The following is a 21,610-nucleotide window of genomic DNA, read 5'->3' on the forward strand; positions in this document are numbered from 1 at the left end:
TTTTTTTTTTAACAAGTCATGAATTCATTTGGAATCCTCCGCAAATTCTTTTTTATTTTAATTTTGCTTCTTCATCACATATTTGCCATTTTCTAAAATGTTGTGTGTTATTTAAAATACATTGTTATTTCCTAAATATCTGTGAAACTAAAACTTTACAACCTATCATTTATTTATTTTTTTATTTCTGAGTCATTATATAAGATTCGTTCGTTCACTTGTTCATTTATTTATTTTTATAGGAGTTTTGTGAGTCTCTAACGAATCTGCTGATGTGTTTCTTAATAGGTGAGACTTGTGACGAAAGTGCCTAATCCGCCCTGAAGGAGGCGTTTACTTGTTTCCAGAGATTTCATCATCCTCCCGTGGTTGCAGCTAAGCGGTCCATGCTTCTTCTGCGCAGCGCTGCATCAGCCCTGCTGAGGACCAGCACTGAGCTCCCCCCGCTGTGTTTGCTGTCTACGGCGCGGTTCGTCCGGCTTTCACTCCACCACCTGCCCGGAAGGAGGCCGTTTTCATCGTCGGTCTGCCTGTTTAAGAAGAAGCAGAGGAGCCCCTGGCTGCAGTTTACGGAAGGACAAACCATGGGGGACGGAAACATTGAAGAGATTCTCGCCCCTTTGAGGCAGGCAGTTAAAGAGCAGGTAGAGCTGACGTGTTTAATCAGTTAGCCATCTTCATGGCTCCTTTGATTCATTCATTAACACTCTAGTTGATGCTAACTATCTGGAGCAGCTAGCTACAGCAGCTAGCTGCTAACTGGCAATCATGCCGGCTGCCACGTTGAGGTACTCCTGTAGCTGTGAGCAGTATCTGGCTGCAGGGTGGGGTTCAGAAAGGAGAAAAACACCACATCTGCAATCAGGTTTATTTTTTGGCTTTGAAGCGGAACCCAGAATGGAGCTAATTGGTGGAGCGGTCTGCTCTGATTCCTTTCTTTAGGGGGATCTAGTGCGCCAGATGAAACAGGAAGGAGCTCCTGAGGTGGATGTGACCAAAGCCGTGGCAGAACTTAAAGCAAGGAAGAAAGCTCTAGAGGCCAAGGTAAATCACTGCTGTTCTCATGATTCAACCAACAGATTGACTCCATGTTTACACCTTCTCCAAGCTTCATTTTATTTTCCATTTTTGCACAGTATGAATAGTCTTGATCCTTAAATGCAAAGTGGCTAGAATGTTTATTTGTGACACATTCACTGCAAATCACAGCTCACACATAAGTAAAAGCAGCTATAAGCTGGATAAGAAATGTTGGAAATGAGTCTTATGCGCAGGTTTATATTGCTGTTAAAAGGTGGTTTAACATTTGCAGGAATTGTCGCTGCAACCCAAAGATGACATTGTTGACAGAACCAAGATGGAGGACACCCTGAAACGGCGATTCTTTTATGATCAGGCCTTTGCCATCTATGGAGGTAACATTCTGCATAGCTATTAGTAGATATTGGGGGGAAAATTATTATAATCTGATCTGATTTGGGACAAAACACCACTTGATATGAATGGTGGTCTAGTGGTTAGGGCATAGAGCTTGGAATCCTGAGGGTCTGAGTTCAGGCCCCACTCCCACAGACTGCCACTCTGGGTGTCTGAGCAAGATCTTTAACCCCACACTGCTCCCCGGTCGCCCCATGATGGCAGCCCACTGCTCAAATAGGGGGATGCGTTAAATGCAGAGGTAAATTTCTCCAATGTGAGATCAATAAAGTTCAATTATTTTATTTGCACATTTTCACTTTTCTTGTTTTCATATCACTCACTTTGACTCTTCCTCTGATTTTTGACAGACATTTTTTTCCTCTTAAAAACTGTAAGGCCGTTACTCGATTCATAAGAACGCGGGCACGGTCTCACCAAGTCTCGCTTACTATGTTCTTGACAAGGACACAGGAAAAAATGGACTTGGGGAGAACGGGAGCACACAGCATACATATGGGTCAATTGGAACAGAAGCGTACTAGTGACATCACCACACGCCTGACTCTGCTGGAGCTGCATTTCACCTCCTGTTATTAATAGTCTCTAGATAATAAAATTCTTTTTTGTTTGTTTGAGGAATAATAATTAACACAGTGACATTATTAGAAATTTTGTCAAATAAAACAAAATACTCGCCATCAGAGGTAGCGGTATTTCACACATGGCTATGCCGAGAGAGGGCTGCTGCAGACGGGCTTGGCTGCGGTTAGCCTCGGAGGTCCGCTGGTTGCCGTGGTCCTCTCAACATCTGAACTTTTTTTTTAAATGACGCACTAAATCAGTAAATGGCCCATATAGTGACGCTTAGAAGTATAATGGTCTCGCTTCAAATGATCTTAGAATGTACTTTGAACTTTTAAATGAATACTCTGGGCTCTGTGAGCGCTCCCCTGGAAGCTGATTTTCCTGCGGTGCATGCTGGGACAGCTGTAAATCTTGAGAATTAACAAGTCTCTGATGCATACTTGGTAAATAGAGAGAACAACGAGGACTGAGGCATGAGAACACACTAGTACACATTGAGAAACAACCTCAGAATCTAGTGTATGGTGTGTTCAATGATCAGAGAATTAATTAATTTTGGAGTTGCTTATCAAGCCTGTCAAGATTCCGAGCATTTAGTTTGTGTCCCTCAGGTGTGAGCGGCCTGTATGACTTCGGCCCAGTTGGCTGTGCCCTGAAGAACAACATCCTGCAGGTGTGGAGGCAGCACTTCATCCAGGAGGAACAGATCCTGGAGATCGACTGCACCATGCTGACTCCTGAGCCTGTTCTCAAGTAGGTGCACTGATCAGAAAAGCAAACAGTGGTACAGTTTGGATCAAGGTTGGTAGGAAGATGATAATACCCAAAGAGAAGTAGGTTTGCAGTACTGCGAACCAAATTGTTAAGCATTTAGTTTGAGAGAGCAGAATCGGTTACTTTAACTTTTTTTTTGTTCTCCTGTTGCTAAAGTAAGGAAAGAGTACTGTTGTATGTTAAATCGATGCCTCTGCTGAAGAGGGCGCCCTGTGGTTCCTAGAGTCGGCTCCAAAGTGCCGAACTGTAGGTTTGAATGAAAGGGCGCATAGAAACTTCTGCGATTTTATGCATGGAACCTGCAGCTATAGCAGCGCTCCATAGCCCGGTTGCAGATACACTTGATTTGATATATTCCTCTCTACGTGTGGCTCATTCTTCTTGTGTTTTGCTCCAGGACCTCTGGACATGTGGAAAAGTTTGCAGACTACATGGTGAAGGATGTCAAAAATGGGGAATGCTTCAGAGCTGACCACCTTCTCAAGGGTAAAATTGCTTCTTAAAGATGGCTTTTAAATCTACATCCTTCTAAACCCTTGACTCAGTAGGTTTGATCAAGAAATGCATGTTATAGTAGTTTACTAGTATTGTTGCTCATGAGGAAATGGGTTTAACATTATGATCTTCTATTAAAAATCCTTTTTTTTTTCTTTGTTTCATCTTCAGAAAAAATAAGAAAATGGCATGCATTAATGAAAAAATAGCTTTTAGTTAAATCCTCTCCTTTAAGATGGTTAAGATAATTAAAATTGTGAAGCATTTATTTTTTACAACACCCTTCATGTCTGCAGCTAGTTATAGTATAAAGCACATCTAAGAATAAAAAGTGATGAAAGACGTCATGTGCTATGGAAGCCAATGGACCGCATTGGTGGAAGAAAATGTAGATTCTTTGAAAATTAAATCTTCATAAACAGGAGATTGGATTGATCGCCCAGCCCTAATACACTGAGGTTACTTTTGTTTATTCCTTCAACCACAGCTCATCTCCAGAAGCTCATTTCTGATAAGAAATGTGCAGCTGAGAAAAAGGCTGAGATGGAGAGCGTCATCACCCAGGTGAGCCTCCCTCTAAAAGATGCATTCGTCGTCTTGATGAAATAGCTTCTAACAGAATTTGTTGTTGTTAACCATTTTCAGTTGGATAACTACTCGCAACAAGAGCTGACGGACCTCTTTGTGAAATACAGCGTCAAGTCCCCGACCACAGGAAATGAGCTCACAGCTCCCATCTCGTTCAACCTGATGTTCCAGACATCCATCGGACCGGGAGGCAACATGCCAGGGTAGATTAAAGCTTTTAAACCGTTTGTGTCATTTATTTTTTTAATTTATTTTAATCTCTGAATTTGATGTACCTTTCCAGCTATCTGAGGCCTGAAACTGCTCAGGGAATCTTCCTTAACTTTAAGCGCCTCCTGGAGTTCAACCAAGGGAAACTTCCTTTTGCTGCTGCTCAGATAGGAAACTCCTTCAGGAATGAAATCTCTCCTCGCTCCGGCCTTATTAGGGTCAGGTAAGCAGTCCTCAGACTTCCTGTTTTTCAGGTTGTAGCCTGAAAAGTTCAAGTCTGTTAATTGGATTTCACATATTTCCAGGTCTGGAAAAAAATGTTTTCTAGCTGCACTCTGTTGACCCATTTTTAGTTTGGAATTTGAACATCTAGGAACCCTATTGGTTAACATGTAATGGTTGGGGAGGAGAAGCTGGAAAATAATGACTCCACCTGTCTGCAGAGAGTTCACCATGGCTGAGATCGAGCACTTTGTGGACCCGACCGAGAAGGTCCATCCTAAATTCTCCAGTGTGGCTGACCTGGACATCATATTGTACTCATCCAAAGCCCAGACCAGCGGCCAGTCGGCGCACATCATGAGGCTGGGAGATGCCGTAGAACAGGTGAATATCAGAGATTTTCACCAAGTTGCAAAGTATCATTTAGGAGAATTCAACTGAAACATGATATTTTTGTTTTTAGGGAGTGATCAATAACTCCGTCCTGGGTTATTTCATTGGGAGGATCTACCTCTACCTTACAAAAGTTGGTGTTGCCAAAGACAAGCTGCGCTTCCGACAGCACATGGACAACGAGATGGCTCATTACGCCTGTGACTGCTGGGACGCTGAAGCCAAGACCTCCTATGTAAGCCCCACTACAAAACCTCTAGTGTTTTTTAAGTTCGGACAACTAAAGTTACATTTTGCGGCTGTAGGGTTGGATCGAGATCGTTGGCTGTGCTGACAGGTCTTGTTATGATCTGAAATGCCATGCAAGAGCTACAAAGGTCCCTCTGGTTGCTGAGAAACCTCTGAAAGAACCTATATCCTTTCAACTGCAGTAATGACCAAATCGAAAGAAACATTGGTGCAATTTTTCTTCAGTTTTTCTCCTTAACCTCTCTGCACAAAACTGTAAATGTTGTCCAGTTTGAGGCCAACAAAGGAGCCATTGGGAAGGCTTATAAGAAGGATGCTAAGTTAGCCATGGAGTATCTGGCAGTGTGTGACGAATGCTTCATCACAGAGCAGGAACAGCTGCTGAATGATAACGGGTTGGTGCCATTCTTGGATATTCAGAACTATTGAGGATTAGTTTTCACTGGGTCTGATTATTTTCTCCTCTCTGCAGAGAGTTTACCATCGAAACAGAAGGGAAGACGTTTAAGCTTACGAAGGACATGGTTGGAGTGAAGAGGTTCCAGAAGACCTTGCATGGTGAGACAGATTCCTAAGGGAAAAATTCAGGATTATTTACCGGTCATTGAGTTTAACATCCTGCATCTCTCCTCTACTGCAGTGGAGGAAGTTGTTCCCAACGTGATTGAGCCTTCCTTTGGCATCGGTAGGATCATGTACACCATCTTTGAACACACATTCCACGTCAGAGAAGGCGACGAACAGAGAACGGTAAGTTCAGTGAAGCGTGGAAGGTGTTAACAGTCTCTTAATTCCGGGGTTCCCCAAGATTCAGTCCACGGTTCACTATTTTTGGCCTTTTCTATTAATTTCTCTACCTATTCTATGCATATTCCATTCAGTTGATTTACCCCCAAACGGACTGTTAAATAACCTACAGATCTTAAACTGCAACCTATAATATTTTTGCATCTTGTTAATACTCTGAGTCAAAAGGCTGAAATGTTGCGATTTATGTAATTAAGTTTAAAAACCAAATTGAAAGATGGTGAGACACTGCCACACTTTAAACCTTAGCGTTATCTTAATCTGGCTCTTGTCTTATGTCATGTCTTACCTAGAGTTGGTCAGGCTTCTGTTTCCTTTTGCTTAAATGCCAAATCCAGGATTTATAATCTTGGACCGATATTTGTTTTTATTCTGTTTTGATTTAAATGTAAAGTTTATTTCAGATTCACGTTTCTTTCACCAAACAAACACTTCTTATTGGGATTTGTGGTTTAATTTGGAGGGAAATCATTCACGCTTTCTTCTTTCGCCGGTCATTACTGACTGCTGAACCATCAGTAATTACTTTTTTCTATTTATTTTATCAGTTATTTTACTTTTAACCAGCTCAGCCCTGTGTTTATGGCTCAAAACATGACAGAAGGTAAAAAATGTGAAGGAATGTTTCATAACTATTCTCTACTGATCTTGATGAGTTTATATCTCAGTCAGACGATAATGAATTTGTGAGTATGCATGTAAAGTTTTGCTGGTGCTTCAGTAGCTCTAAAGTTGTGCCTCTCATTAACATCAACAAGCTGTTACAGGTAATGTTGTCATTTGTGACTTTTTGTTGCAGCAGTTTTACATGCTGCAGTCAAACTTCACAATTCAACAAAGCTTTGTATTATTTCCATTTTCGACTCTGCGTTTCTTTCACTACAGCAGCTTTAAATTGACACTGCATACTCTTAAACCAGACATTTTTATAGCTTATGTTGATTATATATTTTTCTTTAACTGTGTTTCGCTGTTCATTCTTTAAGCAATGTTTTTGGCAGAGTTTTGCCATGTTTAAATCACTTTTTTGTTTTGTTTTTGCAGTACTTTAGCTTCCCTGCCACTGTAGCTCCATACAAATGTTCTGTCCTGCCTCTGAGCCAAAATCAAGAGTTCGTGCCTTTTGTGAAGGAGCTATGTGAGTTCTTCCTAATATCCAGTTTCATCTTTATATAGCTGAAATATTTCTGTACATTAACCCTCTGCTGCTCCTTTGTTTTAGCCGAGGCCATGACCAGAAACGGCGTGTCACACAAGGTGGACGACTCCTCCGGGTCCATTGGGAGGCGCTATGCTAGGACGGACGAGATAGGAGTGGCATTCGGCATCACAATTGACTTTGACACAGTGAACAAGACGCCTCACACGGCTACGCTGAGGGACCGCGACTCAATGAGGCAGATCAGAGCCGAGGTACAGCTGCTGTTTCTATATGCTCATTTGCTTTTCACATACGATCAGGCTGGTTGGTAATTTTCATCAATGGATGAATAACTTTTTTTAATAATTGCTTAATTATCTTTCTCATATCTAATTATCTATTGAAACCCTTCTTTCTATTCTTTTTCCTCTTCAGGTCAGTGAGCTGCCTGTTATTGTTCGAGATCTGGCCAACGGCACGCTGACCTGGGCAGAAGTGGAGAGCAAGTATCCCATCTTTGAAGGACAGGAGACGAGTAAAAAGGACACAATTGAGGAGTAGAGCTCATGTTTCATCTGCAGGCCGCACCACGAAAATTTCAGCCTTGACGCAAACACAACAGGAACAATCCTAAAGCCATGTCCTGATGAGCCACAGAGACGGACCGACTCACTTAAATCACTAATATGTCATGTTTATGTAAGAGACGAGGCAACACCTGCACAGGATGTCTTCGATGAGCAACATGGCTTCTATGTTTTGCAGGTTTAATGATTTTAAAAAGGGAGAAAACAAATGTAATGTGGAAGGAGACTTTGGTGTCTTCAGCAGGAATGGATCCAGCTATTTAACAGTTGAATAAAAGCAGCCAGCACTTACTGGACATCTGCAGTTCAAACTTTTTTATTTTCAAGATTTATTTTAAGTGTCAAAAATTTGATAAAGTCTTGTGAACAGTTTTCTTTATTAAACCTGCTAATTAAAATATAAAGTTAAACCAATAAGATGTCAATTAGAGCCCTTAATGTGATATTTGCAGTCATATAAGATATTTCCAGATGTTTATTTAATAGAATATATATTTTAATTCTGATTAGCTAGACTTAAATAAACATTAGGCTCTTGTAAAAAATGGTAATGTCACTAATTTCACCAAGTAGAAGATCCATGACTGAAATATTCTAATATATTGATATAAGAATAAATGCAGGGGCTTTAAATTATTAAATGAGATTAGTTTGCTTTTTTATTGTAATTGCATAACTCCCAGGTTTTACATGCAATGCTGTGGTTACTCTCAATAAACAAGCTATATATATATATATATATATACACACTCTGCTCCTACAGTCTTAAGCCCACTTAAAAAAAAAAAAAAAATCTGTACTTACTAATGTGACAGTTTCCTTTTGGCATTAAAAGGAACTAAACTATTTTAATATTTTTTCTATAAAGCATGTGTCCTCTTCTCCCACATCTGGCTATCAAATACAATCTGTCAACCTCCAATACAAGAAGCTGTGAGGAAAATTTGTTCTCTGACTTCCCTAAATTTTCTGTGGGCAGTCATAGTGTAAACTCTTTATCCCTCAAAGGTCACTAATCTTAATCTATTCTTCCATCATATGATGGTTATAAATACAGTAACACAAAAGAAAAATGGAAGCATGAATTAGGATATCAATATTTGTGGGAGTTATAACAACAAAAACTTCACAAACTCTCATATGTCCTTATTCAAAGATGAAACCAGCAGGAATTTTCCTAAATCAGATGTTTGTGACAGATGTGGAGGATCTCGTGGCAAACTTTAGTTTTGTCCAGCTTCCACAAATTTTTCTCTCCAAAACTATTCTTCACATTTTTTTCCTTTTTTAAAAGAATACCGACAATTCTCTAAAAAATATGAACTAATGGCCTTTACATCTGTATTTGTTGCATTTTTCATAACCCTATGGATTAATAAAGACATGTCCTCTTTTTGGAAGTTGAAAAAAATATGAGAATATAGAATTGGAAATTTGTAAATATTTAACAAAAAAATTATTTTCAACAAGGCAACTTACCTTCTAATAATTTATTCATTGAATAGGGGTTTTTCTACCTTTTTAGTGTTTTCAAAGTTTTGGAAAGTGATTAGCATCACACATAAAGGAGCATGTTGGAGCCTCGAGAAATGGGCAAAACTAACAGGATGAAAAACCCTCATAGAGACAACGTTGGCTTTAGAAAGTACCAAACTTGGGGCACTATAACAATGTACTGCACTGCTTTAAAAATACTAACAAGAAAGGAAGGGGGCAGTGCTCGAAAGATGATGCTCAATTGACAGTCTATTCTACTGATATAGAAGTCCTATTCTGTCCCACCCCCACTGTCACTGGTCAAAGTATAAATACATCATGTCACCTTTAACCAGTGGCAGCTCCCTCTCCGGGAGTCAGTGGGACCCACCGTCCACCCTGCGCTCTGTGGATGAACAGCATACATTAAAGTTTACATTTCTCTCCTTTGTTATTTCTCCTTTTTTTGTGGCATTTGGTGCTTTGATCTATTTGAGCAACACAACCTTTAGAGGGAAACTTCTTTGGACTCTTAACCGCTGGACTCAAGGTCAGTATCACAACAGGTGCAAACTGAACTGTGTGGAATTTTAACAGCAGGGGGTCTGAAAGGACAATGTAGAGACTGAACAGGGGAGGTGGGTTAACTTAACATTTAGGCTTTTTCACTGAAAATGGAAACCAAAGTGATCGCTTAGAAAGCAGCATGAGCTCAGTATCTTTGTGCACCATGCATTCCTGCTTTTAAAGGCAGCTACAGAATATGAATTCACTGTAGTGGAGCTGCCTGGTTAAAAATAGCAGACAGCTGCACTTTGTTGATACTCTACACTGTCCCTATTGTAATGAGTATGTTAACCGGACCTGTCATTAGACTCTTTGTTCCTCTTTCTATGCAGCTCTAAGAATTAGAAATAAACCACTAAAGTTAATTTATATCAGTACTTATTTTTAAAGTGTAAAGCTAATATGTAGATGTATTACAAGTGTTTATTTTTGTTCGTTTTTTTATAGTTTTGACTTTCAGCAAATGCTTTTTATAAAGCACTAATTCACAACACGTCATCTAAAGGCACTTTACAGAGACGAAATCAACCAGATCATACAGTCAGATTGGTTCAAAGTTTTCTATCTAAGGAAAACCAGCTGATTGCGAGGATTCATGGACTCTTCAGCAATCCCTCATACCAAGCATGCTTGTAGTGACAGTGGAGAGGAAAAACTCCCTTTTAACAGGAAGAAAACTCCAGCAGAACCAGGCTCAGTGTGAGCGGCCGTCTGCAGAGGCCGACTGGGGTTCAAGGAGACAGATTCAGAGATACAAAAAGCAACTGTCAACCAGCTTAGAATATCACATGTAAGAAAAGGTAAATATCTGAGATGTGACCTCTGTTGTTGTTGGATGGAGGTGCATACTGAAAAATGATACAATATAAGTGTAAAGATTCAGGGGATAAACCATCTGTAAAATCTACACTATGTCTCTGGATAAAGAGTTGCAGCTTTGTCTGTTAACCTAAGTTTCTATGACAGCATTGTGCAATGTGATTTTTGTCAATAGTTCTGGAGGTTATAATAATTGAAACCCAATGCATGCAGAACGCTGAGGGCATGTGTCCAGTGCAGCATATATCGTACAGGCAGTATGTCATTCAATACCTCTTCTGGGCTCCCTTTGAATCAATTACTGTATTAATGGAGCAAGGCATGGAAGCGATCAGCATGCAAAGCTTTGCAGGGGAATTAAATCAGATGTTGTGGTACTTGTCAGTAGCGGTTCTAGACCAAATTTATCAGGGGGGGCAGGGTGGAGCCAGTGTTTGTTCATGGAGGCTCTGAGCAAAAGAATGGAACCAAAAATAGATTGTTTGAAATATTAAATGAACCAAAGAGAGATATTCTGCTCTATTATCTTTAGATATAGGGGATCACATGTTAATATGACTAAATCTAAAAATGCAACAGTTGAATTTTGAAATCTTTGTTAAAATAAAAACGTGATCCAGAAAAAAAAAAAGAAATTGCTCCAAGGCACTGAACATTTGCGGTCTCTGTACCAGTGCATATTAGCCTTTACAATATATTTATTATGTTTTTGTAAAGGAGCTACAACCAGTAGAAGGGTACTGGCCCCTGCTGGTTCCTGTCCCTGTTTTGCTTCACGTAAATGTTTGTAAAACAACAGTTGTCCATGCTGCTTGTGCACTCAGTACTGTGAAAATGTCCTCTCCTGGTATAAAAAAGTGATAGAAACAAAACAAAAAAAATACTTAAAAAAAAAAACAAGTGTATTGATAAATTTAAAGAAACGCATTGAATGAACGAAGTAAAAATCTAAATCTAGATCAGTATTTGGTGCAACTACTTTGACTTCTATGTTGAATCAGTACCTTTGGGTACATATTAACATCGTTTTTGGAGGTTTAGATGGGTAGGTTGTTCCATCTTGTAGGACTAACCACAAATATGCAGATGTAGGCTCATGGAATTCTTCTGTCTCTTGTGTAATCCCAGATGATGCCATTACTTTCAGGTTTTCTGCTGAAGATAGGGTTGTGGTCCTGCTGCAGAATAGACTTGGGGCCATTCATACACCTTCCTGATGGTACATTATGGACGTGTATTTCTCAGCTTTAAGCACAGTTAATCCTGATTAAATCTCCGACTCCATGTGCAGAAAAAATGGGCAGCTCCAAACTTGCAAGCAACCTTTCACCATTTCTCACTATGAATACTCATTGTACTGCTCTCCAGCCCTTTGATCAATAACATCACCTTCTGCAACAACCAAAATTATTACATTAAACTCATCTGTCCAGAGCACTTGCTGCCATTTTTCTGAGATCTGTTGGAGATCTTTCCAATTTGTTTTTTTTTTATGTGCTGCACAAGGTTATGGCACCAATACCACACCATACAAGGTTTCCTTAGCTGGCTACAGTGGCTAGGATCCTCAGCATTGCTCTTTAATTGTTTGTTTTTTGTTTTTTTTTTATTGTTTAATTACCAAACAGCCCATTTTGGATCACAAGTCAACCTTTAAATATTTAACTGGGATAGAGAGACATTGGGTATGCACAGACGTGAACAATCAAGGTCGAGAAAGTAAAAAGCAGATTCAGCTATATATATCCAGAACAGTATGTTATCATATATAGGTTTTGATGAATCATTGAATGCATCCAAGTACTATTTTCTGAAGAGCCTGATGGCTGCTGGGATGAATGGGTTCCTCCAGCTTTGTGTCCTGCACCTGGAAGGATCAGCTGTAGTGTTACAGTTGTTCCTCACCATATCTTGGTTCAAATAGAAGGACTTTATGGGAATCTGATGTCCGTGGTACTGGAACTCAGCATTATCTTAATTAAACACCTGATGAGGCTGGAAAGGACCTGTTTATTTTAAGAGGACAGGTGGGGGGAGTGGCCAGACATGTAAACATTTAGCTGAATATATCATCATTTTGAGAGAAAATATATATTATTAGTTTATTAGAGAAGCAGTTTTGCTAAGAGAGTAAAAAAAAACAGTCTATAAATGTGCTGCTGCTTCAACTAATGATTTGACGAGCAGAAAGCCTTCAGGTGTGTTAAGTACCTGTGCACATCTTGGTCGTTAGGAAGAATGTGCAAAACCAGAAAATCATGCAACTGGAATTTTGCCTTGGTGAACATTCCTATGTTTTCATTTATCTGAAAATGTTAGAAGTGATAGATAGGCTTACTGGAAAAATGAAAGGGTGGATGTTTGGTTCACCTGTGATCTGAGGCGAATGGAACACAGCAGGTTAAAGGTACAGGTTGTGGGAGGGTTGTCTGAAGGCAAGGCGTATACCATAGGCTTTAATTAGAACGGTAAAAGATTGATTTAAAGCTTTGTTCCCAAGTTCAAAACTACAGAGGTGTGAAATGTTTTTTTCTTTTTTTTTTGGCCACACTTAAATCTTTCAGATTATCAAACACATCTTAATTGTTGACAAAGAAAAAAGAAAATTAAATACAAAATTCAGTTTTTAAATAATTATTACTTGGGGAAAACATTCCAAATCAAACTGAATTTATGTGTAAATACAATTACCCCCTTGGTGGTGATAACTACAATTAAATATTTCATTGAATTGTACTTCAATACTTCAATTTTTTTCTCTCTCTTTGTGGAGGAAATTTGGTCCATAGAATTTTTATTAAGCCACATTGAAGAACATATAGCCCTTTTCCATTAAATTCAACCTCAGACTTTGACTAGGCCACATGACAACATTTATATTTGTCTGGGTTAATCAGGGTTGGACTGCACAGCTGTATACTCCAGGAAAAATAAAAAATTAAATCTGGGGTTCCATCAGTTTGGTCAGGTTCTAAAACAGAGAAACAGTCCTAGACCAGTAAACCTAAAACATTTTGCATTGTGGGTATTTTTCTTTCTGTTAATCTATGATTTGGTCTCCTACCAAATGCAACAAGACACATCTTCCAAAAAGGGATGCAACCCACAGAATAATTTCATAAAAGTCTTTGGGGGAGGAATCATAATGTCTTTTGGGAAATGTGAAATTGCACATTGTATTCTTTCTGGTCAACAGTAGATTTATCCTTAGAACTCTCCAAGTCTCTTTCATATTGTTAAATTTTATCCTTAACTGAGGTAAATAAGGTCATTAGATGTCGCCTTGGTTGTTTTGTGAACTCAGTCACTGATCCACTCTCCATACTGAAGTCCCAAAGCCTTGAAGAAAAACAGCTTTATATTCTTCTCCAGGTTATGACTGTTTCATCCAAACTCATAAATTTCCTTTTAATCGGAGCATGGCAGTTTCTTTTTTTGTCTGTTTATTTTTGGGAAGCTTTTCAGCCTTGTTATTGTGGTCAGACAGGACATGTTTTATTCTATACATATTTTACTTGTTTTAGAAATTATTTTACTTGTTTTTTGTATTTACATAAGTAATCTTTGTCAGTTGCACCTGAAACGTTTAGGTCTACAATAAAAGGCATAAAACAACATAAACCAGGGGGTTGTAGAGGGGTTTGCAGCCATATTGTATCTTATCTATATTATCTTTGTAAGCCTTTCAGGGGGATAATGTTATCTAAAAAGAAAAAAAGTGAGCTGCATTGACTGTGTTGTTTTTATCTCATTAGCGGCCTCCAAATCTCTTCATAATCATGGGGATCAAAGCTGCTCTCCCCAAGTATGAGATCTACTTCTACAACACCGTGCTGTGCCTGGCCATGTTCTGGGCAGCCGGCTGGATCTTTGAAGTGTCAAGCTGTAAGTATGCAGAGGGGCTCTTGTGTCCGACCAAAGACAGGATGGTGCTGGGAGGATGTCTGACAAGATTTAAAGTTGTTTTGAGAACATTAATTTAAAACAAAATATGGAAATGTACAGCTTTCATGAAAATGTAAGACCTTACTAGGTTGTCTGTGCTGTTTTGTAGTTTTATGTCAATGTACCAATTTTTTAGGATTCTTTTCAACAGGATGTAAAATCCCTTGTCTGTGTCTTTGACCAGGAGGGCTTCAGTAAACCAAAGCAGTGTTACATTTAGTGTTTCATTTTAATGCATGAAACATGGACATTTATTTAAGAAATAAAAAAAACTGCTCATTGACAGACTTAATTATTTTGGTTTTATTTAATATAAAGTTATTTTTTTTTTTGTGCCTAAACATGAAATAAAAACTAATTGGTCATCATAAGTGCACAAATAAAACTGAATTATATGTTCATCTTTAAACTTTGTTGTTTAACAAAAATGTTCAAAAAGGCCAAAAGTTCAAGATCGTATCAAACCTGCAAAAAAAGCAATCTATGAATAAGAAATCTATGATAAACAGTCATACATAGGAGCTAATGATGCATGCAGAAGAGTTTTCTGTGGAAATTTAACAGACAGCAGGAGGATACACAATATATAAAGATTATAATGTCATGCATTTTTTTAACTGTTATCAAATTTAATCGCAGGCATGCTACCAAAAAAAAACAATAAAACAAATCAGATTGGTGTAAAGGGTAGCTTTTTGGCCAACAGAGAACAAAATCAGAGTTAGAACTACAGTAATGAAATTAAGAGAGGGAAGTTTTATGGGTAATAAAAATACAGTACACATTAAAATAGGGAAATGGTTAATTTACTGATGACACAAATGTAAAAAAGAAAAAAGATTTAAAAAAAGAATTTATGTAAGGGTAACTTCAAGCACTCGCTATAAATATTTAAAGTGAGGTTAATATGTAATATGAAACTAAATAAAATCAGCTTAATCAAACTGCATAAAGAGAGATGATTTTCAGACAGACTAATGTGCAGGATCCACATGTGGCAGTGTGAGGGTCGTAGCAGCAATGCAGAGCATGCTCAGGAGATCGGGTGTCACTATTAATATAACAAGGACACAAAGAAAACGGCTCTCTGTTGAACCCATATCTGTTTCAGTCTAATGCAAATGCATTTTTATATGTAAAATAAGAAAAACTTATATTTGTCATCACATTTGTAGTATTAAATAAAACATTCTTTGTCTCAATTATATACTTTATTCTTCCTTTCTGATATATTTTTTAGCCAATTTAAACAGAAAGACATTCAAAGCCAGTGTGAGACCTGGATACTTTGGGAGAAAAATGGTAAGACATATTGTGATAATTAACAGAGATGCAATAAGTTGTCTTATTGATCTTTGTTTTACCCTGTGGCCTACAGGACACTGCAGATTTTGAGTGGATGATGTGGTTTTCCACCTACAGAGATCACATCCTGTTTGCCCTCTCTGGTCATGTGCTCTTCGCCAAAATCTGCTCTATGCTCGCACCTCAGGTAGTGTAAGCATAAATAATAATTTTTAATAATTCTTTTATCATTTTAACTACTACAGATCATAAGTGGTTGATTTTATGAGCAGATAAGAAAAGTGATAAACAAAATAAAATTTAACTGATTATTTTCAAGGGGTGTCCTGATAAAACTTTCAATTCTGATAAGATACCGATATTGCAGCTTTGAGATTTGGCCGATACCGATATTGAACTGAAACAATATTAGCATGAATCATACAATTTTATACTGTATAATGGTATAGAAGGTGTGATAAAGTAATATTACCAAAACAGGGAACAAAAACCAACAACAAAAGGTAGGAAAACAACTGACCCATATAAAAATCCGATATAATTTTTTTGCCTAACATAAAAACTGATATCCAATATTGATATCGGATTGGGACATCCATATATTTTTCACTTCCTATATGGAGGGACTTGTTTGATAACGAGGGAAACCACAGTAACAAAAATCTGACTTTCTAGAACCTTAATTTCAAAGTGAAATAGCCTCACTGTGTAATATGTTTCCTACAGTACAGGTCCTTGGTTTACATGGTGTATGGTCTGCTGGCCGTATGGACCAGCATGGGTTGGACCTATGTCTCCCTCATGCTGTCCCACTGTATCCTGCTCTACAGCATCTCCTTAGTGAAAATCCGCTGGCTCTGCTTTGTTGCTGGCCTCTGCACCCTGGCCACGTTCAAGTGTGAACCCTTTGTCTCCTGGCAGGTGAAAAAGCTGTCAAACCTTGAGTCTTTTTCTTCTCATCATGGGTGTATAGTATCACTGTACATTTCTCCAAACAGGCAGGTTTTGTGGAAGGAGACTTTGAGCTGCGGCATGTCCTCTTTTACGGTGGCTGTGGGTTCACTATCATGCGCTGCATGAGCTTTGCTTTGGAAAACTGTGAAAGGAAAGATGGGAACTACAACATCCTGGAGCTACTCAAGTACAACTTTTACCTGCCTTTCTTCTACTTTGGACCCATCATGACCTTTGACAAATTTTATGGACAAGTGAGTGAAGCCAGTTCAATCTTTTCAGTTGAACCACAATCACCCAACAGCTGGAGGGTTTAGGGATAGTTTCTAGATGCTGCACTAGATGGCGCTGTTTGTTAAAATGAGGGCCACTTTATTCATATTTCTGCTTATAGTAAGTATTATCCAGCAACTCAAAACTTAAGGTTACAAGAATTATACATTCTATAAAGGTTTGCTTTGTATTGATCTAATCTTTTGTCCTTGCAAACAGCCACTGATGTGTTTTTCAGCCTTATACAATGACTTGCGAAGGGCATTATGAAGTAGAAGGAAAAGCATTCTTTGCTTTCTCATTGTAATAATAAAATCTAAAACATGTTACTTGCATTGGAAGTTTTCATCTTTTAAACTCTCAACCCTAAATAAAATCCAGTGCATCCAACTGCTTTTGGGAGTTATTAAAATCCCTTTGTGTTTAATTTAACTCAGTTTAAATCCAGAACATGAAGATGGGTCAGGGAAAGTTCTGGAGAGGTTTAAAGCAGGGTTAAGGATGTAAAAATAACAAGGTTTAACTGTCTCAATGTTCAATCCATGTGTAAACAGAGAATGAGACAAGGAGAAATTAATAGACATTTAGCAAAGATAAGAATAACGAGAGATGTAAGAGACAACAGAAATGGGGGAGCAACAGAAATTTATAGTTTGGATGATTAGACGTGTCAGGAGGATATAAGTAATTTTTTCCTCAATCTGGCTTTTATTGAAGACAAAGAAAATACTAAAATTTAACTTGTTACCTATATTGAAAATGTATAATGTTACAAAAAACACAAAAAGGCTTAAATCCAAGACAACAAGACTCCTATACAGAGGTCTTTGTTAATTCTGGCAGCTCGCATTAGAGCAGCAGTCTGCAATCCTTCTAATCCAAAGAGCTATTTTACCCTGAGCTCAGTTATATAGGAATCATTTAAAGCTGCAACTATTACAAGGCCTGTAAATGAAACACAACTTATTATTTTTGTTAAATACCTGCAATAGGTAATTTGTTGCCATTTTAAACAACAGTTTATTTTCATTTTAAATTTTTATTAAAAAGGAAAAAACATTATTATTTTATAATGAGAAAGCAATGCTTTTAGATTTTGCTTTGTAGGATATTATATGTAAAAATAAGTTAATCACAAGAAATACAGATCTAAAAAACACATCCCTGATTTTAAACAAATCTGAATGTTATTCTGTAGTGAAAATTAGATTCAAATTTTCTTTAAAAAGTCTGATAAAGCTTGAAAGAATGTTATTTGTTAAAAAATACTATATTTAGAACCATTAGTTGGTTCATTATACTTTCAGCCATTGTTAAAGGTCCAAAGCTTTTTTCTCTGGAGCCACAGGTGCAGACCCCTGCACTACAGCAACCTGTAGACAGAGCCCATCCTTCTGACAATATAACACATAATATGCAAATCAGTCAGCCACTTCTTTGCATTTATGATTTCACAAAAATGGCATCCTTAACTGCCTTTCAAACCAGATCTGTACAAGATCTGAGCTTCATGGTTGTCAAAGCCGTGTCCTTTAGTGAGAAAACCTGCACATCAGTCTGAGCACAGTTGGATTGAGCTAAATATGGGATTTGCCTTTTAAGAAGGAATCAAAGGGCTTGATCTGCAGTGAGATGTTGAGACAAGAGGACCTTTGGACCAGCTAGTTTTTAGGGATTTCCCTGCTGCCACTCTCAGTGCCAAAAATAAATGGATAATTAACAGTTCTTTGAGAGAAATGTAAAACTTAAAGGACAATAATCACTGAAGACAAAGGGTGAGAAACAACAAAAGGTATGAAAACATTGGCCCAATCAAACTACAGCCCAAAAAATTGTGTCATGACTTTTTTACAACTGATTTTTTAAGTTTATCTCCATCTTCTGAGGTTGAGCCATTTTAAAAAGAATAGACAAATCATCAGATGTGCATACATTACTTTCACAATATTTCTTTTATCATAATTTTATTCTCCTCTTACTTCATGTTTACATATATAATATATCCATTGAAGTTTGTCATTCAATATGAAAAAAAAATTTGAATTGTTCAAAGTGTGTGGGAACTCCAGCAGGTCGCCTTATATTCTCTCACGACTATACAAGACAAGTTGTGACATAACACTGCTGCTCTTTGCAGGTCAATAAGTCTGACCTGAGCAGGAAAGAGCGGGAGATGTGGAACATCAGCTTGCAGGGTGTGATCCATTTGGGAGTCGTCCTCGTAGTGGATGTCCTCTTCCACTTCATGTACATCCTCACCATCCCCACTGATATAAAGCTGCTGAAGCACCTCTCTGACTGGGCTCTGGGTAGGTACCACACTAATTTATCTAAATTTAAAGGTATGCGTGGTTTTTTGTTTTGTTTACAAAATAAAAAAAAAATTTAAGGGATATTTCAGATTTTAAAGACTGAGTTTACTAACAGAATCAATGCACCTGCATGTTTGCAGTGGGTCTGGCCTACATCAACCTGGTCTATGACTGGGTAAAAGCAGCTGTCATGTTTGGAGTCATCAACACCGTGTCCAGACTGGATCATCTGGACCCGCCCAAACCACCAAAGTGCATCACCATGCTCTATGTGTTCTCTGAAACGTAAGTTCTGGATTTGAAGCTGAAGAGCTGATGACAGGATTTCAGGTAATGAAACTGTTTTCTTTTTTTAGGCATTTTGACAGAGGGATCAATGATTGGTTGTGCAAGTAAGCTCTATAGATTATTCACTATTTTAGTCATGCTGGATGTTGGAGATTCTGATGGGTTTTCTTTCCTCAGGTATATTTATGATTATCTTGGTGGAAAGCATGACAATATGGTAGAGGAGCTGGTGGCAACACTTTGCACGTATGGTGTGGCCATCCTCTGGTTGGGCCCCTGTGAAACAGTCCTATTCTGGGCTTTCTTCAACTGCTTTGGTTTGAACTTTGAGCTGTGGGCTGCTAAGGTCTTCTCCATGGAGCCATTTGCATCCTTTGAGGTTGGTTATTTCTTTTTATTCCCCTTTTATTTCTGGATAATTAAAGAAGGTGTTGATCATGTTTTCCTTACAGATGGCAATGTCGGAGGCAATGTCCCGCCGCATAAGAGCAATCTTCAACTCATTCAACTTCTGGTGCATTGTGCTGTTCAACCTTATGGCTCTGAGCAGTTTGGACTTCGTAAAGTTGGTCGCCAAACGGCTGCTTCTCAAAGGTGATCTCAGTTTTTCATGGATATGCTCCAATCGGGGCCCAGTTTTTGTTAGGCTTTGAACTTCTGATTATTGTGGAACATTCCAGTTTCTGTTAAAGAACTAGAATTTACAGCTGCCAAAATATTTCTTCAGCATCCAGAAGAAAATATAACTTCACACTGTTGGAGAGAAAAAACAAGAAAAAAGTTGCTTTGGGGAAGGACATTTTTAAATAGCAAAATATCTTTGTTTTTGTTTTTTTTAATAGCCTAGTTATCCTTTAATAAATGTAAACAGGATTGTCTGTGTCAACAACAGGGATCTTTTTTCAGTTCGTTATGCTGTGCAAGGACCTCCTTGTGCATTTTGTATAAATATTTTGCAGCAGGAGAGACCCATCAAGCTCAAGCTTGGGCACAAGCAATGGAATGCTGACCCTAAGCAATCCTCCTAAACAGATTAATACAATGGTTTAGCTCATCAAAGTCCATTTTATTTAGTCAAGGATGGTTTCCAATCTCACAGATTTTTTTTATGCAAAGCTTCAAAAATGAGTGTAAGTAATAGGGCACACATTTCTCCGCTTAGGAAAAGATAAATACTATGAGTTCTATGTTATGCAAACAGTGAAGCTTCGTAACATGATCAACATGTGGACCAGCTTCTCATGCTTCATTACATATCTGCTGTAAGCACTGCCATAAATGAAAAGCGGGGATAAAATATTCAGAGAAAATCGGATCGGCATGATGGAGCGGCCTGTTTTAAGGAAAAACATGATGGGGAATAGCTGATAGATCATAGAACTTTCATTCTTGCACCCAGTGCCACAAAATAAAGGAAGGTAAAATAATAATAAGCAAGCATCTGCCCTCATCTGTTTGGATTAAAATGCAATATTCCTCATGCCTCTTGCAGGGGGCTGTTGCCCATTCGACTACCGGCTTTGCCAGCTGTTATATTGGTGCAAAAATGCCTGATAAAGTCACCCAAATAATCACAACTATTGCTAAAAATATGAGGTAATAAAACAGGTTAAATATACTTTTATTTACCTCTCATCAGTTATCTTTTTTTGTTTCCATGCAGCCACATTTATCAGAATCATCTTAGTCTTTGCGATTGACTGGCAGAGAAGGGGGAAGGCTAAATCTCACATACATTGTACCTTTATTCCAGAGTATGCAGACCCTCAACTTTAAACTCAGATTTCCAAAAGGCTGCCAACATTTACAAATCCAGCAAGATCCATCAGCTGAAACTAGCACCAGTTTAGTTTGCCAAGTTTAATGGACAGCTTAATGTAAATACACATACTGGTATAGACAGCTATTTTTTTTTACTACTACAGCTGTATTAAATGTCCAAGGAAAACAATAACCAGCACATGCCTTCCCTGTTACCACTACAATTACCATCCATTCTCCTTACCCTTATAGGGTCTCTGGTAGTTATGTGTTCTCTCATTGTAAAAAGATGAGATTCAATTATTTTGGCAGCCTGTAACCAATCAGGAACCCAGATTTTCATTTGGAAATTCAAACCAATTTCAGGGACTCGCCAGTATCTATGTGCATCTCTAGTTTTTCTTTTTTTAATATATATATATATATATATATATATATAT

The 21,610-nt window shown here is 38.2% G+C and overlaps 2 protein-coding genes across 2 annotated transcripts in view; both read left to right on the plus strand.

Moving 5' to 3' along the window:
• Window positions 1-354: 354 nt before the first annotated feature.
• Window positions 355-7,778, plus strand: gars (glycyl-tRNA synthetase). The gene is made up of 17 exons (XM_015394188.1): window positions 355-644; window positions 943-1,044; window positions 1,313-1,415; window positions 2,616-2,757; window positions 3,176-3,264; window positions 3,761-3,837; window positions 3,919-4,064; window positions 4,145-4,294; window positions 4,515-4,677; window positions 4,757-4,921; window positions 4,992-5,099; window positions 5,185-5,330; window positions 5,408-5,493; window positions 5,576-5,685; window positions 6,787-6,880; window positions 6,965-7,155; window positions 7,319-7,778. The coding sequence occupies exons 1-17, from the start codon at window positions 387-389 to the stop codon at window positions 7,442-7,444; spliced, it is 2,256 nt and encodes a 751-aa protein (XP_015249674.1). The 5' UTR covers window positions 355-386; the 3' UTR covers window positions 7,445-7,778.
• Window positions 7,779-9,305: 1,527 nt separating this feature from the next.
• hhatl (hedgehog acyltransferase-like) overlaps window positions 9,306-21,610 on the plus strand; it is a 13,013-nt gene continuing 708 nt past the window's right edge. Inside the window, exons 1-11 of the mRNA XM_015394171.1 lie at window positions 9,306-9,496; window positions 14,088-14,217; window positions 15,518-15,579; window positions 15,656-15,769; window positions 16,309-16,503; window positions 16,581-16,790; window positions 18,947-19,118; window positions 19,262-19,406; window positions 19,478-19,513; window positions 19,587-19,788; window positions 19,862-20,003. Coding sequence (XP_015249657.1) covers window positions 14,112-14,217; window positions 15,518-15,579; window positions 15,656-15,769; window positions 16,309-16,503; window positions 16,581-16,790; window positions 18,947-19,118; window positions 19,262-19,406; window positions 19,478-19,513; window positions 19,587-19,788; window positions 19,862-20,003 — 1,384 coding nt within the window. The 5' untranslated portion in view covers window positions 9,306-9,496; window positions 14,088-14,111. The remainder of the gene's footprint in view (window positions 9,497-14,087; window positions 14,218-15,517; window positions 15,580-15,655; window positions 15,770-16,308; window positions 16,504-16,580; window positions 16,791-18,946; window positions 19,119-19,261; window positions 19,407-19,477; window positions 19,514-19,586; window positions 19,789-19,861; window positions 20,004-21,610) is intronic.

Source organism: Cyprinodon variegatus, unplaced genomic scaffold (assembly GCF_000732505.1).
Source record: "Cyprinodon variegatus isolate N-32 unplaced genomic scaffold, C_variegatus-1.0 Scaffold676, whole genome shotgun sequence".
Taxonomy (NCBI): domain Eukaryota; kingdom Metazoa; phylum Chordata; class Actinopteri; order Cyprinodontiformes; family Cyprinodontidae; genus Cyprinodon; species Cyprinodon variegatus.

What these genes read in the sequence shown, in the direction of transcription:
- gars (XM_015394188.1), top strand. Translation starts at nt 387, where the DNA reads ATGCTTCTTCTGCGCAGCGCTGCATCAGCCCTGCTGAGGACCAGCACT. An exon ending in GGCAGGCAGTTAAAGAGCAG is followed by an intron (nt 645 to 942) that starts GTAGAGCTGACG and finishes TCCTTTCTTTAG; the next exon opens with GGGGATCTAGTGCGCCAGAT. An exon ending in AAGGCGACGAACAGAGAACG is followed by an intron (nt 5,686 to 6,786) that starts GTAAGTTCAGTG and finishes TTGTTTTTGCAG; the next exon opens with TACTTTAGCTTCCCTGCCAC.